Genomic DNA, 15,791 nt, shown 5'->3' with positions numbered 1-15,791 from the left:
CATCAGAGAAATTTTACTTGTGTCACATATTATTTGATTAATTTTATTCACAATGGAATATGAAAACCATAAATAACACTATACTCCAGCAAAAAAAAAAATAGGAAGTTCTCTTAATCCATTACATGTACATCCAAAAATGGACCTAGTTTTCATTTGACAATATTACATAAGAGTTTTGCAATAATACTTATACTTATATATAGATCCCATATAAACCGCTCATCGGATATGGCCTCCAGAGCCTCTTGGAAAACAAAATTGGATCCGATCCGACTGTTTAAAAATCGTGCAAAAATTGGATTCTCATGGAGGAATAAATTTAAATCGGTCGCATTTGGCCTTCTAATTACCATGCGAAATTGGTTCATATCGGATCATAATTATACACACTTCTATATAAACTGACACAATGACCCCTAAAATCTCAGAATCTCAATCTGTTGGACTTTTGCACCTGGACCCTTGACACCAAAATATACCAAACTATTGATCAAATCAAGACGTCGCCGGGAATGAACAAAAATTCCACAGAGCCACATTCATGTAGCATGTGATGGGTTTGTCGGCCGTTTCAAGTCCATAATTCGTGCTAAAGGTAGCCAATTCAAACAAATATAAACTGATTCTAAAATGTGTTGTTATAATCATTTTTTTTTTAATTTGCCAAGTACTAAAGTGACTTATATGGGTATTTAATTTAGGATTTTTATATCCACCACCATAGAATGGTGACGGAGGTATAATAAGTTTGTCATTCAGTTTGTAACACATCTAAATATCGATTTTCAAATATATAACGTATATTTATTCTTGATCAAGGAGAAATTCTAAGAAGACATAACCATGTCCATCTGTCTGTCTGTTGGAATCACTCTACTGTCTTCAATAATGAAGCAATCGTGCTGAAATTCGCATTTTGTCTACAGGTAGGTCAAGTTCGAAGATGGGCTATATCGGTCCAGGTTTTGATATAGTCCCCATATGAACCGACCTCCCGATTTGGGGTATTGGGCTTATAGAAACCGTAGTTTTCATCCAAATTGAAAATCTAGAGGTATTTTAGGACCATAAAAAGGTGTGCCGAAAATGGTGAGTTCCATATTTTGATATAGCCCCCATCATCAAATTTTACTTCTTTGGCTTATAGAAACCGTAGGTTTTATCCAATTTGCCTGACATTAGAAATCTAGAGGTACTGTAGAACCGCAAACGTGTGCCGAAAATGGCGTGTATATAGACCGATCTCCCGATTTTACTTCTTGGGTTTATAGAAACCGTAATTTTTATCCAACTTGCATGAAATTTGAAATCTAGAATTATTTTTGGTCCATAAAGAGCTACCATGAAGTGGTACGTCGAAAATGGTGAGTATCGGGCAATGTTTTAGTATAGCCCCCAATTTGCCTGAAATTGAAAATCTGGATGTTTTTTAGGACTAGAAATAGGTGTGCAAGAAATGATTATATTGTTGGGGATTCTAGAAACCGTATTTTTTATTCAATTTTGAAATCTAGAGATTGTAGGACCGGAAATACGTGCGTGTGTGTGTTTTGGTATATCCCCCATATAGACCGATCACCACACGCAAAGAAAAAAAACGTTTGGAAAACGTGTACCGAAAACGTTTTTCTTTTGTTAGAGTTTTTTGAATTGCTTCGAAAATTTTAAACTTTTATCACCAAAAAAATTCGTTTGTTACAAAGTTTTTATTTTTTCAATAAAAAAAGTTATTTTTGAAACAACAACAGAGTCCATTTCGTTTATATCAAACACTCTTCTTTTCTGACTTTTGGTCTTTAATAAAACACATTTTACAGTTCAAAATTTAATATAGTACAATGTAATGTTGAACATTTTTTTTCGGAATCTTCGGAACATATGTAGAATGTATGTAAAAAAAAAAAAAAAAAAAAAAAAACTTTGGTCGAAGCAGGGATCGAACCCACGACCCTTGGCATGAGAGTCAGACGTAGCAACCACTGCTCCACGGTGCCAAACTAAATGTTTGTTTCTGTTAAATAAACTTTGTTTATTCGGTTCGTGGGCGCCGCAAGCTATGCTATATAAATATAACTTATATGGATATTTATCTCTTGATGACCATAACAGGTACATAGCTCAGTGGTTAGTGTGTTGGCTTACAAAGTGCATGGTCCGCGGTTCGATTCTCCGTCCAGGCGAAAGGTAAAAAAATTTTAAACATTTATAAAATCGTATAATTTCTTCTACATTGTTTGTATTACAGAAAAAGGTGCTAAGAACTAAAAATCTTCGTGGAAGTGAGAAAGATGTGAGGGAAAATGCAATTAGCCAGAAAAAAAATTTTTTTTGAGTTAGTCTTTATGAAATTGTTTTTACATCCTGGAAAAGAATAAACGTTTATCACAAAAAGTATATACTTTTCTTCCAAATACACTTCCTTACAGCGAAAAGCAAATGAGAAACAAACTTTGTTTGTCTAAAATTTCGTTTGGGAGGAAAGAATTATTTTTTTGCGTGCAGATTTTATTTATTGGGCTTATAGAAACCGTAGTTTTTATCAAATTTGCATGAAATTTTAAAACTAGAATTCTTTTTGGACCATAAATAGGTGTGCCGAAAACGGTGAGTATCGGTTAATGTTTTGATATAGCCCCCCATAAGCCGATCCTCCGATTTAAATCCTTGGGTATCTAGAAACCGTAGCTTTTACTCGATTTGCCTGAAGTTGTAAACATACTGGCATTTGGGAGTCACAAAAAGTGTATATGATTTAGTTTTTATCGGTCATTTGGTAAGGCCTCCATATAGACCGATTTCACTTCTTAAGGGTATAGAAGGCGCACTGATCATGAAAATTGCTTGAAATTGAATTAAAATTTCCAGATTTTACTTCTCGTAATCATTTAATGGCGGTGAAAATCTACAGATTTTAGATTTCAAATCAAGGTGGTATTTCATCATTTTCTTGCACACTTACAAAAGATGTTAATGATTCCTCTAAACCTCTAACAAAAATGGTTCTTTTAAATCCAGAATCTGATATATTCTGCATAGGTAAAATCTTTAAATTTATTATACCCTGCGCCACACTGTGGAACAGGGTATTATATGTTAAGTTAGTGCATATGTTTGCAAATCCAGAAGGAGACGAGATAGACACTAGAGGTGTGCACGTGACACGAAATTATCGTGACTCACGAACATTTTCGTGACTCACGCGTGAGTTGTGAGTCACGCTGACGGCAACGGCGTGAGTGTGCGTGAGCGTGATTAACCAACCAAATGTCGTGCGTGATCGTGAGTCACGAAAATAATATCTTCGTGAGTGTGCGTGAGTAACGAATTTCGGAAAAACACACTCAAGAAAATAATCCTGCTTACGAACATAAAATGCTTACGAGTTGAATTAATTTATAATTTTAGTGATCCTAGGTGGTAAGAGTTTTATAACGCACTCGATTTTAACCATACTCATGTTTTCAGTCAGATTTTCGTGCGTGAGTGTGCGTGAATATAAATTTTCTTTTCGTGAGCGTGCGTGACCGTAAGTCCTACCAGAAAATATTGTGCGTGAATAAGATTTCTCCGTCGTGAGTGTGCGTGAGCGTGAGCACAATATTACTCACGTGCACACCTCTAAGAGACACATAGTGTATTTGGCAAAAATGCTCAGGGTGGGCTCCTGAGTCGATATAGCCATGTCCGTCCGTCCGTGAACACATTTTTGTAATCAAAGTCTAGTTCGCAGTTTTAGTCAAATCGACTTCAAATTTGGCACAAGTATGTGTTTTGGCTCAGAATAGAACCCCATTTATTTTGGAAGAAATCGGTTCAGATTTAGATATAGTTCCCATATATATATATATTTCGCCCTATATGGACTTATATAGCCATAGAAGCCAGAGTTTTACCCGAATTTGCTTAAAATTTTGCACAAGAAGAACAATTAGTACTATAGTCAAGTGTACCAAATTTTATTGAAATCGGTTCAGATTTAGATGTAGCTCCCATATATATCTTTCGACCGATATGGACTAATATGGTCCCAGAAGCCAGAGTAAAACCCCAATTTGGTTGAAATTTTGCACTTGAAGTACAAGTAGTATTGTAGTCAAGTGTGCCAAATTTTATTGAAATCGGTTCAGATTTAGATATAGCTCCCATATATATCTTTCGCCCGATATGGACTAATACGGTCCCAGAAGCCAGAGTTTTACCCCAATTTGGTTGAAATTTTGCACTAGGAGTACAATTAGTCAAATTGCCAAAATTTATAGAAATCGGTTCAGATTTAGATATAGTTCCCATATATATGTTTTTCTGATTTCGACAAAAATGGTCAAAATACCAACATTTTCCTTGTAAAATCGCCACTGCTTAGTCGAACTTCTAATACATATATATCGAGCGATAAATCATAAATAAACTTTTGCGAAGTTTCCTCAAAGTTGATTCAGATTTAAATGTTCCCATATTTTTTACTAACATTGTGTTCCACCCTAGTGCACTAGCCGACTTAAATGATGAATCTATAGATTTTGTAGAAATCTATCAAATTCTGTCCAGATCGAGTGATATTTAAATGTATGTATTTGGGACAAACCTTTATATATAGCCCCCAACACATTTGACGGACGTGATATGGTATCGAAAATTTAGATCTACAAAGTGGTGCAGGGTATAATATAGTCGGCCCCGCCCGACTTTAGACTTTCCTTACTTGTTTTCTTTAAATTTAATTTGGCTAGGCTTAACTTTCGGCCGTATTTATTTGTTTTATTTTTTTTGTTGTTGTTAAGTTATATTATTTTTTCAAATGATATCAGCAATAGTCAATCATTTCTGAAAAATTAATCCAAACCCTTGTAATATTCATTGCTTCTGATTAGATTTTGTACCACTTCTGGGTCCAAAAAGAGCATTATCATTGCTTGTTCGGTTCCATGCTAAGGATTGGTTTCTAACCATTCCATTCAATTTAAAAAATTTATCTTAACCAGATTTTTTTTATCGAACTTCATCCGACTGTGCATCGCTATATTGACTTTAATCTCGAATATATATTCAATACTGTCTGAAATTAATTACAACTCGAATTAAAAACTTGCTATGCACTTCATCCCATTGCCGATGAAGTGCAATAACGTTCGAATTATAAATGTTAAAGGTTTACAAAATCTTTCGCACAGGTACATAAAAAAATTACTATGTGTCACCCTGTGCCAATTTATATCATCCTAAAAGTATTCTCCATAGCTTTTCTATAAGACGTACTACCGAATATTGGATATATGTACTGAATATGTGGAAATCATCTCATCGGATGTACAGCAACATAGTCACGCAAAATATGGGTGGTAGAAATTCACGTTTACGCAAATTTACGGGTACATATATTTAAAACTGAAAATGGTGCGAATTTTGTTAATATAATTTTTTGGTTATAGACATTTGAGCCCATAAATTTAATATTAAGAAGTTCATGAGAATTTATTGAAAAACCCTTCTCTTAAAAGGATACTATTTTAGATTTGAAAAAAATTGTTTAATTTCTAAAAGGAAGCGTTCGTACGATTTCAGGCCTAAATTCTGTATATTTATACAGAGGATGTTTATTGTCGAAATGCATAATTTTAATCTGTCAAAAAAAAAATCAAAACAAAAACATTAATATCATTTAAATATCCAAAAGAAATAAGGCAATGTCAGGTACAAAATGCCGTTCCTATTGGTCCAAAAATTCGAATCGGAAAATTGCTCTATAAAGGAGTTATACCGAAACATCGACTATAATTGGGATAGCTCCTTTTGGATATAAAATATCTCCTTTTGGATTAAACAACATTTGGCTTCCATGCCCTCGAATTGGGATATTGGTCTATATGGGAGCTCTATTAAAATACGATCCAATAAATACTAATTGTGTATAGCTCTTTACGACTTTATGTGGGTCCTGTATCAAAATATGGGCTATATTCTAAATTTGGCATAGCTCTTTGAGAACCTAAAATACTAAAATAAATGAAATACTAAAATACTTTCTAATTTCAAGCGTATCGGAGGAAAATTGTAGCTTCCATGCCCTCAAGTAGTCAAAGTATTTGGAAAAATGTATATATTGGAAAAATGTTGGTCCAAAATAAAAATTTTTTTGTGACAAAAATGTTGGGGGTATATGTTACAGAAGCGATTTTTTTAGGGTGTAGGGTGATTACAACAGACGGACATCGTTAAATGGCCTTAGAATTTCACTCTGATTGATTTATATAGTTTGAAAACGAGAAAAGTTACAAACGGAATGACAAACTTTTTGTAGCCCTATCACCATCTTATGGTTGTGGGTATAAAAATGGAAAATATTTCGCAAATAAAAATATATGAACATACCCGTCTATCTGTCTGCTCATATATTATTGTTTGATAAAATACAACTTTTCAATTTAACTTCGGGAACCGTATCATTTGGTGTGCCACCGTGGTGCAATGGTTAGCATGCCCGCCTTGCATACACAAGGTCGTGGGTTCGATTCCTGCTACGACCAAAAAGTTTTCAGCGGTGGATTATCCCACCTCAGTAATGCTGAGGGTTTCAAAGCTTCTCTAAGTGGTTTCACTGGACTGTGGAACCCCGTTCGGACTCGGCTATAAAAAGGAGGTCCCTTGTCATTGGGCTTAACATGGAATCGGGCAGCACTCAGTGATAAGAGAGAAGTTCACCACTGTGATACATCGGGCTGCCACATAACCTAACCTAAACAAAGGGGGTGTGTTTCATTATATCCACTTAAAATTCTATATATTATTATGTAATCAGCTACGACGAGGGGTTTTCAAAGGAAACTATTTTATTTGATCCATGCACCCTCAAAAATAATTGCCTCTGTAAAATATACTCCCAAACATATTCTGCTTCAAGCATATATATTTTCAGAACTTTTCAAACAGAAATTGTTTGTAGTATACAAACATGCTATTTTTCAACCTAAGCATATCATTTATTAGGCCCCAAATATTTAATTACAGTTTCGAATCATTTCAGCAATCTATACTTTTATAGTATAGTGCTGAACTTTTAGACTTTATAGTTATTGAATAGCTAAGTGAGAACTGTTCCATAAATTGAAAAGGCGTCATCCTGTAGACATTTAAAAAATGGGTTTTAAGACTTCATAATTTTCTAACTTTTCTTCATCATCTACCTTTTTTATTCTCTCTCGCTCTCTCTGACGTTTCTAAACATATATATGTTTATACGAAATTTTTAAATTAATATATGTTTGCATCCAGAGATGTTATATTTAATAACATGTGGTGTTACAAACATAATATGTTCTAACATATTTACCTATGTGCACAAAACATGTTATACTTATTTATGAACATTATGTGCTTGCACATAAAAATAATGTGCTAAAATTTAGAGTTCCAAACATATAATTTTTATAACCAAACATATGAAAAACAGTCTTTTTTCATCCGCGTGGTGATGATCATTCATGATTCGGGCTGGCCGAACTTTCGGTTCTATATACATGTACCGTTTTTATTTATCTTCGATAGCACTGTGGATATTCGTTAGTTTTGCGTAACGAAGGTTCCGGGTCCATTTTTCGTAAACAAATTAACGAGTGAAATGAAACAACATATTTAAAAATTATTATTTTATTTATTTTTGATCGAACTTAGAAAATAAGTATAAAAAATATTTAAAATTTACATCTTAATAATTATATTGAATTTCTTCTATAGTTTTATTTTCGTATATATAAAACTATCAAATTGATTTGAGATTGATGCATTGAGATATTAAGAACTTATAAGTTCCAAAGCATGAAAATAGTAATGTCTAAATAGAATAATATTAAAATAATTTAATTAAATCACTTAGAATATTTGTTTCACAAAAATTATTTAGGTTTCCGACAAATCAATAATTGTAATTAATTTCATACTTATTGCTAATTTTCATCGAACTATAAATGCATATCACTAACATAATCTATTCTATTCTACTTTGTAATATAAATATTATATTAATTCTTAAAGCATTCGTATTCAATAACTTAAAATAGCAATATCCGCCTGCATCAAAAACCCCCTCTCCTATTTCAAATGTTTGATAATACTTGGTGGATGGAATCTCTGCACTTTGCAGAATATCAATGGTTCTTATTTATAGAGTATAAAAAAATGTTAACTTAGAGTGAAAATGGTATACGTCTCATTTTAATAAATATGTGTTTGGGATGAAGTTTTCAAATCGATAGTAAACCTATATAATATTTAAAGATGATATTCCATATGAACCCTAATAATTAATTAACCATTAGATTTGAAGGGTATCATTGAAGAGATTTAAATATGTGAAGATTTAAAAATTGGTTTCAAAAGAGTATTCTACACAGAAAAAAGTAGTAAAAAAAGAACTTACTGACGGTAAAGTTGTCTTAAGGGCCAAATCATGATCATTTTTACTACAATTTAAAAAAAATTATCAATAAGTTTTATAAAATTGAACTGACTGGTTTGAAATAAAATTTGTAATACGTGTAAGTAAAAATTTCGTTACTGGCGGGAAAAAATAACCAAATCTTTGTAATTTCATATTATATCGGAGTACACAAATATAATAATTATTACGAGATTTTCATAAAATTTTAGAAATTTGAACTAATTGGTTAGAAATGCGCTTACCTAAATTGAAGTTCAAAATTTGCAATAAATTACGATGTACTTTTATTCAGTGTATGTGGTACCTTGTGCCACATAATATACTGAAAGCAAACGCTTGCCCGGCTCCAAAGATTTTGTCATTACACTAATGATTTGGATCGTGGTGAAATTCTGAGTTGATCTAGCTATGTCCGTCCGTCTGTGGAAATCACGCTGACTTCCGAACGAAACAAGTTATCGACTTGAAACTTGGCACAAGTAGTTGTTGTTTATGTAGGTCGGATGGTATTACAAATGGGTCGGATACGTATAGCCCCCATATAAACCGATACGCAGATTTGGCTTGCGGACGCTCTACGAGGAGCAAATTTCATCAGATCTGGTTGAAAGTTTGTACGTGGTGTTAGTATATGACCTCTAACACCCATGCAAAAATTGGTCTATATCGGTCTGTTATTATATATATAATAATACCGATCCTTAGATTTTGATTGCGGATCTTCTAGGAGGAGCACATTTCATTCGATCCGGTTGAAATATGGTACATGGTGTTAGTCTGTGATCTATAACATTCATGCTAAAATTGGTCAATATAAGTACATACTTATTTATAGCCCTCATATAAACCGATCCCAAAACCTCCGGAACTTCTTGGTGGAGCAAAATTCATATACGATCCGGTTGATATTAGTTACGTGGTGTTAGTATATGGTCTCTAACAACCATGCAAAAATTTATTCATATCGGTCCATAGTTATATATAGCCCCTATATAAACCGATCCCCAAATTTGACCTCCGGGGCCTCTTGGAGGAGAAAATTTCATTCCATCCGGTTGAAATTTGGTACGTGGTTATAGTATATGGTCTCTAACAACCATGAAAAAATTGGTCCATATCGGACTATAATTATATATAGGTCCCATATAAACCGATTCCCAAATTTGTCTTCGGGAGGCTCTTGAAGGATCAAATTTCTTCGAGGCGCAAATTTCATCCGATTCGGCTGAAATTTGGTATTTTGTGTTAGTATATGGTCATATATAGCCCACAGATAAGCCGATCCCCAGATTTTACAGATATGATCTTGTTAAAATTTGGTACTAATCACACAAAAATGGTTCATAATTGTGTATAGCCCTCGTATAAAACGACCCCCATTTTCACCTCTGCCTCTTTTTTACCACGCAAAATTTCATACCGGTCAAGAACTGAATTGTATAGGTTTTTACTCTGGCCTTTTTGCCCGTATAGGCTAACTTCCAATTTAGAAGACGATGTTTAGGAGTTTTAAGATACCTTTCCAACGGCGAGTATTACCACAACCCAAGTAATTCGAGTGTGGATGACAGTCGTTAGTAGAAGTTTCTACGCAATCCATCGTAGAGGGTACATAAGATCCTGCTTGTTTTATACCAGATAGATACCAATTTAAACTAGAAGTTTCTGACCACAAGGGCGACTTTTGGCATTTTCCCTATTAACTTATGGAACAAAAAATAGGAAATGTTTTATTGCAATGACGATGTATTTTGACTTTGTGAGAAGAGGTTTCTGCCAGAGAAATTATATGGTGGCAATGAGCATTTAAATGGTCCTCAAATTAGACAAACATGTTCCTTTATATAAATGACAGAATTAGAGACCATTACATGGTCGGGAAATTCATGGACACGCTTTTCGTTACAATTCATTTATTATGATCATTTATTTTTTTCGAATTGTTTGAAATTTTTTAATACTTTGAATACACGCAAATTGCAGAATTCGTCAGCCAGAAAATTCTGTGATCATACAAGCTGCTGAGTCGCTGTTGGTGAGACTGACATTCAGAAGCCATATCAGCTTCTGTACCGACAGTCTAGCATCTATAAAAGCCTTGGGCAATGCGGACATGAGGTCCGCATAAACTGCAATAGCGGGAAATGAAGAAGCAGATGTGCTGGGTAAGAAGGGCGCTTGTGGAACGAATAATGTCCCTGCGGACGTTTTTCTTCCACTGTTTCATATCTTTACAGGATAAACATTCTCTTCGGAAGGTTTCGACCAAACAAAGTTAATATGGGACGCAAAGAACCGTTCACACAAAAAAAATTTTTCTGATTCAATCACGAAATTAATTGATCCAATTAATTTTTAATTGAAAAGTCTTCAATCACAGAAATGATAGTATCAATTAAAAACTAATTGAAGGTCAATTAAAAAGTTAATTGATCCAATTAAAAAATTAAATGATATTATTATTTTTGTGATTGATTTTTGTTTCAATTAAAAAATTTGTTGAATCAATTAAATTTTTAATTGAATATTTTTTCAAAATCAATTAAAATTTTAATTGGAGAAATTTTCGTGAAATTTTTGTGTGTGTAGGAATTGGAAAATTATGATGGACGGACAGAAATTGCAGTCTTTAATTGCCATTATAACTGGACATAGCACACTTGGGAAACATATGGTAAGAATATACCCTGAAGATAATCTACACAGACGCCTACCTCTTCTTGTGCCAGTGTCCAGCATTATCCTTTAGAAGAAACAAGATATTGGGCTCCTTTTTCATTCAGGCTCTCACCGATCTGCGGGAGTGTAGCTTAAAGAACATATTCGCCTTCACCAGGGCCTCAGGCTGGATGTTTTATGCTATTTAAATGAAGACGGCAAATGGAAGTTTTCGAGAGACTTTAAAGGAGACCACAACAGGAGAAAGAAGTTGAAAAAATTACATCGAGGTAGTCTAAGTGGAAATCAATTAAATTTAAAAATGTATGTCATCCTCTACAACCTAACCTACATTGTAAAATCCCTGATCTCGCCATATGTCTCATGAATCCGTCTAAAACATGGTGATCATTCCGATGGATAACATAAAAGGTAATGGTGATTTCGATTGGTAAAAAATATGTTGCATATTTTACACCTTACCCCCATAAATCAAAAATTGTTGTTCGATTGGAAAATTCAGAGCAGCCTACCCAAAATGTGCACGTTCGATTGACGAGGTGTTACCCATCGCAAGAGCAAAAGTGCAACCCATTTTACACCGCTGGTCTACGGTGCAGATGGTTACACTTTTAATCAGATGTTGAAGACGTTTTTATTCTTCGACCTAAATAATAGCGTTGTTGCAAATACATAAGAAAGTGCGTGATGCGTGTATTGTGGTTGCTTTTAAATTTCTTCAACACAGCTTTTTACTAAGAAGAAGCATATCAAAAATTCGATATTAAATATTTTTAATATAATAGAAAACTGCAAAAAGCAAATGTGTTTTTTTTAGTAGTTCGTCTGACGATGATGAAGAAGTTACAACATCATTGCTTGGGCGAAATGACCAACGGCGAGTTAAAAACTTTGTTGAGGATGCAATTAATTTGTACTCTGAAGTAGAAGTAAGATCATTAAAAGTATATAAAATCAAAAGTTTGAACAATTTCCCTTAGTTCTAGAAAAATGTGCGTGTTAGTCGAGATTCTAATAAAAGCTGTTAATAATAATCGAAATATTTCCGCCAAATTTCTTTTGTTTTGATTTTATATCAGTGTTGCATCTTTTTTGTTCATTTTCACACGCAAACGTTGTTGTCATTGCAAGGGGTTTCGGCAACACTGTAGTAACACTATAAAATGTTGTACCATTTGTATGCAACACTTTTTTTCCCAATCGAAATCACCATAAGATATATTTCCCCCTGTACCACAAAAGGGATTCGAAAGTAATGCAATTTTGAAAAATATTTTTAGTTGAATTATCCTGGCAGAGTTTGTCGCCAAACTGTACATTCTTATCAATGGACTTATCACCTTTTCACTCTCAGCTAACGTGGATCGCAGTCGCATAAAACTTCAATGTTTACCACTAACAGTCTAATGGTGCACATTTCACACCAATCTCAGTGCATCGACACTCCTGACAGGCGGAGGACAATTCCAGAATGATGCGCCCAACACGATACATTCGCCCATAAATATTACAACCGGCTAATTTTAAAATACCGGTGGGATCAATTAACGTATTCAGCATCGAATGCTGTTGTTGTTGTTGTTGCTGCTGCTGGTGCTGATTCTGTAGACGTGGTGGTGACGAAGACGATGTTGACACCTCGATAGTGTGACCATGTACACCAGAGGAGTGATGTTGAGGTTGGTGCTTTTGCTGTGAGGAGATGGAGGATAGATCGCCAGACAGTGTAGATGGGTGTGAATGCATATCCACTAATTTGACATGGTTACCAGATGAGGCGGGATCATACGAAATGGAGGAGGAGGAGGAAGCAGAGGGCGTTTCGTGCATAGATTGCGTTAACGAATACGGAAGAGACAATGACCCCGAATTTTCATATCCTGTGGCCACAACAAACTTTTGTTGGCTGGGTGTAACATATAGAGGTGTTGTTGAATTACGTTTCACCTCAAAGCTGGCATCCATGAAGGGCAATTTGTCAAAAGGTGACATTAAAAATGGATTTGCAGTCGTTGATATGGGTAATGAGGATGTTGGTGATGTCGATGATGTTGTAACAGGGCTGGATGAAGATATTGTGGATGGTGATGTCGTCTGCATTATTGTTGTAGGCATTTGTGTTGTTGTTGTTGTTGTGGTTGTAGTTGCCCTTGTCGTTGTTGTTGCTGCTGTGTGATTCACTGGTACATTCATTGTGGGTTTTTTATTTTGGACATTCGTTTTGGGCCGATTGCCTCCAGGACGTTTTATTGTCTTACTGGGGGTCGATTCAATATTTGTCCCAGTTATTCGATGAGCTGTTGACGATGGTGGTCCCTTAACCGTAGTATTAGTCTTAGTGATTGTTGGTATCTTTGTTGTTGTTGTCGTTGTAGATATTGCAACAGCGCCTTTTGGCCTAAAGGTTGGCTTATAAAGCCTTGTCGGTTTGGGACTTGTTACACGTCGTGTTGCACTGACTTTTGTCTTCGTCGTTGTTGATGATGATGGGAATGTCTTTGTTTCCGTTGTCGTTGCATTTGGATGCCCATGACTGGTTGCCACTTTGTTTTTGGTCAGTTTCAATTGTGGCTGCCTTAGACCATGGCCCACTATGGACGATGTTCCAATGGTCAGTGTCTTATTGCGATTATTTTTTATCGGCCTTTTACTGGACGTTGTGCTGATTGTTGACATTTTCAGTGATGACTGTTTGTTCTTGGTTGCCAACGAATTCTCAGTGGATGCTGACATTGACAATGGACTATCAGTGGCCATTGTAGATGTTACGGATTCCGTTGCCATGTGTTGGATCACTGCCTGTGGCAATGATTTAAATGGTGGAATTGTCACCGATATCATCTCGTCAGAATGATGATGATGATGTTCTTCAATTTGCACGGGATTATTCTCGCCATTAGTCATTGCATTTTGGGATGCATTGTCTTGTGTCTCCATTGCTATGCTATCATCACCATCATCATCTTTTCGCTGTTGCATAGATTTTAATGGAACTTCCTCTTCCTCTTGAACTTTTGTGTTCCCGTTTTGTATGTCAGTCATCATTGTATGCTGGTCATCAATTGCAGCTTTATGGAAATTAACCGTTGTTGAGGACTTCTTGTCATTGATGTTCATGTCAAAGGAATTTTGTGTTTTATTGTTTGTCGTCTGTTCGTTGCTGGAATTGGCTTTGGCTATCAAATTTTTTAATTTGTCCTCTATCAGTGATGTTAGATCTGGTGGTAATTCAGTGCGGATTACATCTTTGAATGGATCCGGTGTGGTGAGATCTAGAAAGAGAGACAAAAGGGAAAATGTCAGCATAGAAATCGAATATATTTACAATCGCGGATCACTCTGTACTGCTCTGAAGCAGGGACGTACGCGGAATTCAAAAATTTGCTCTGAACTCTGGCTACACATGTTTCCATGGGGTGAAAGAAATTACCAGGCTTCCAATCTGCGTACGTTACCACTCTTAACCATTCTGAGTATTTCATCGTTATAAAAACGTCTCTGAAAATAGTTTGCAATATTGGGATGATTATAGAATACGGAAGATGTCATTGATATGAGAGAAAATTCCTTTGGCAGTATGAGAAGTACATTGGTCTTCCATATCAATGAGAGAGCTGAGAAAGTGTTGGACATTATCCAGAAGAGAGATTGGCTCGAAATGTAACTTGAACCAAAATACGACATGCGGTATGTTGACTATAGCTTTGGTAGCTATCCTGCACGGTTGTGAAAAGGTTAGAAGAAAAAAACTGAAATATGAACAAGTATATACGGCCGTAAGTTCGGCCAGGCCGAATCCACCATGGATTGCGTAGAAACTTCTACTAAAGACGGTCATCCACAATTAAATTACTTGGGTTGCGGCCGATGGCAAGGCATCTTAAAACTTCTTATCACCATCTTCTAAATTGTAAGTTAGTCTATGCGGGTATATATAGGGAAGAAATAATTACGAACCGATATAAACTTTTGTGCTGTAATTATAGAGCCAGAATTAAAATATGGGGGTCGTTTTATATACAATTATAAACACGAGTCTTTAAAAGAATGACAGATTTTTTACTGTTTGGTACATTGGTAGAATTCTTGATGTCTTGGAAGATTTTGCAATATATTCCTCCACAACAATGAAATGCTTAAAAAATTTTCTATAGAAATAACATTTTGACAAAATTTTATACAGAAATAAAATTCTGACAAAATTTTCTATAGAAATTATATTTTGACAAAATTTCCTAAAGACATAAAATGTTGACAAAAATTTTCCATAGAAATAAAATTTTAGCAAAATTTTCTATAGAAATATAAAATTTTGACAAAATTTTCTATGGCAATAAAATTTTGGTAGATAATTTGTGGTTCGAGTGGCAATCGTAATTTTTCTGTTATTGGGGATAGGTTTATTTGGGGGCTATATATAATTATGATATGGACAAATTTTTGCATGGTTATTAGTGACCATATACTAACACCATGTACCAAATTTCAGCCGGATCGGATGAAATATGCTTCTCTTAGAGGCTACGTAGGTCAAATCTGGGTATCGGTTTATATAAGGGCTATATATAATTATTGACCGATATGGACCAATTCTGGCATGGTTGTTAGAGACCATATACTAATACCACGTACAAAATTTCAACCGGATCGGATGAAATTTGCTTCTCTTAGAGGC

At 34.9% G+C, this 15,791-nt stretch overlaps 1 protein-coding gene across 1 annotated transcript in view; it reads right to left on the bottom strand.

Moving 5' to 3' along the window:
• Window positions 1–7,786: 7,786 nt before the first annotated feature.
• LOC142226215 (uncharacterized) overlaps window positions 7,787–15,791 on the bottom strand; it is a 72,505-nt gene continuing 64,500 nt past the window's right edge. The window contains exon 6 of the mRNA XM_075296108.1: window positions 7,787–14,388. Within this exon, the coding sequence (XP_075152223.1) occupies window positions 12,512–14,388 (1,877 nt within the window). The 3' untranslated portion in view covers window positions 7,787–12,511. The remainder of the gene's footprint in view (window positions 14,389–15,791) is intronic.

Source organism: Haematobia irritans, chromosome 2 (assembly GCF_050003625.1).
Source record: "Haematobia irritans isolate KBUSLIRL chromosome 2, ASM5000362v1, whole genome shotgun sequence".
Taxonomy (NCBI): Eukaryota; Metazoa; Arthropoda; class Insecta; order Diptera; family Muscidae; genus Haematobia; species Haematobia irritans.
Note: the sequence above shows the minus strand (reverse complement) of the source record. Positions and strands in the feature narration are given on the sequence as shown.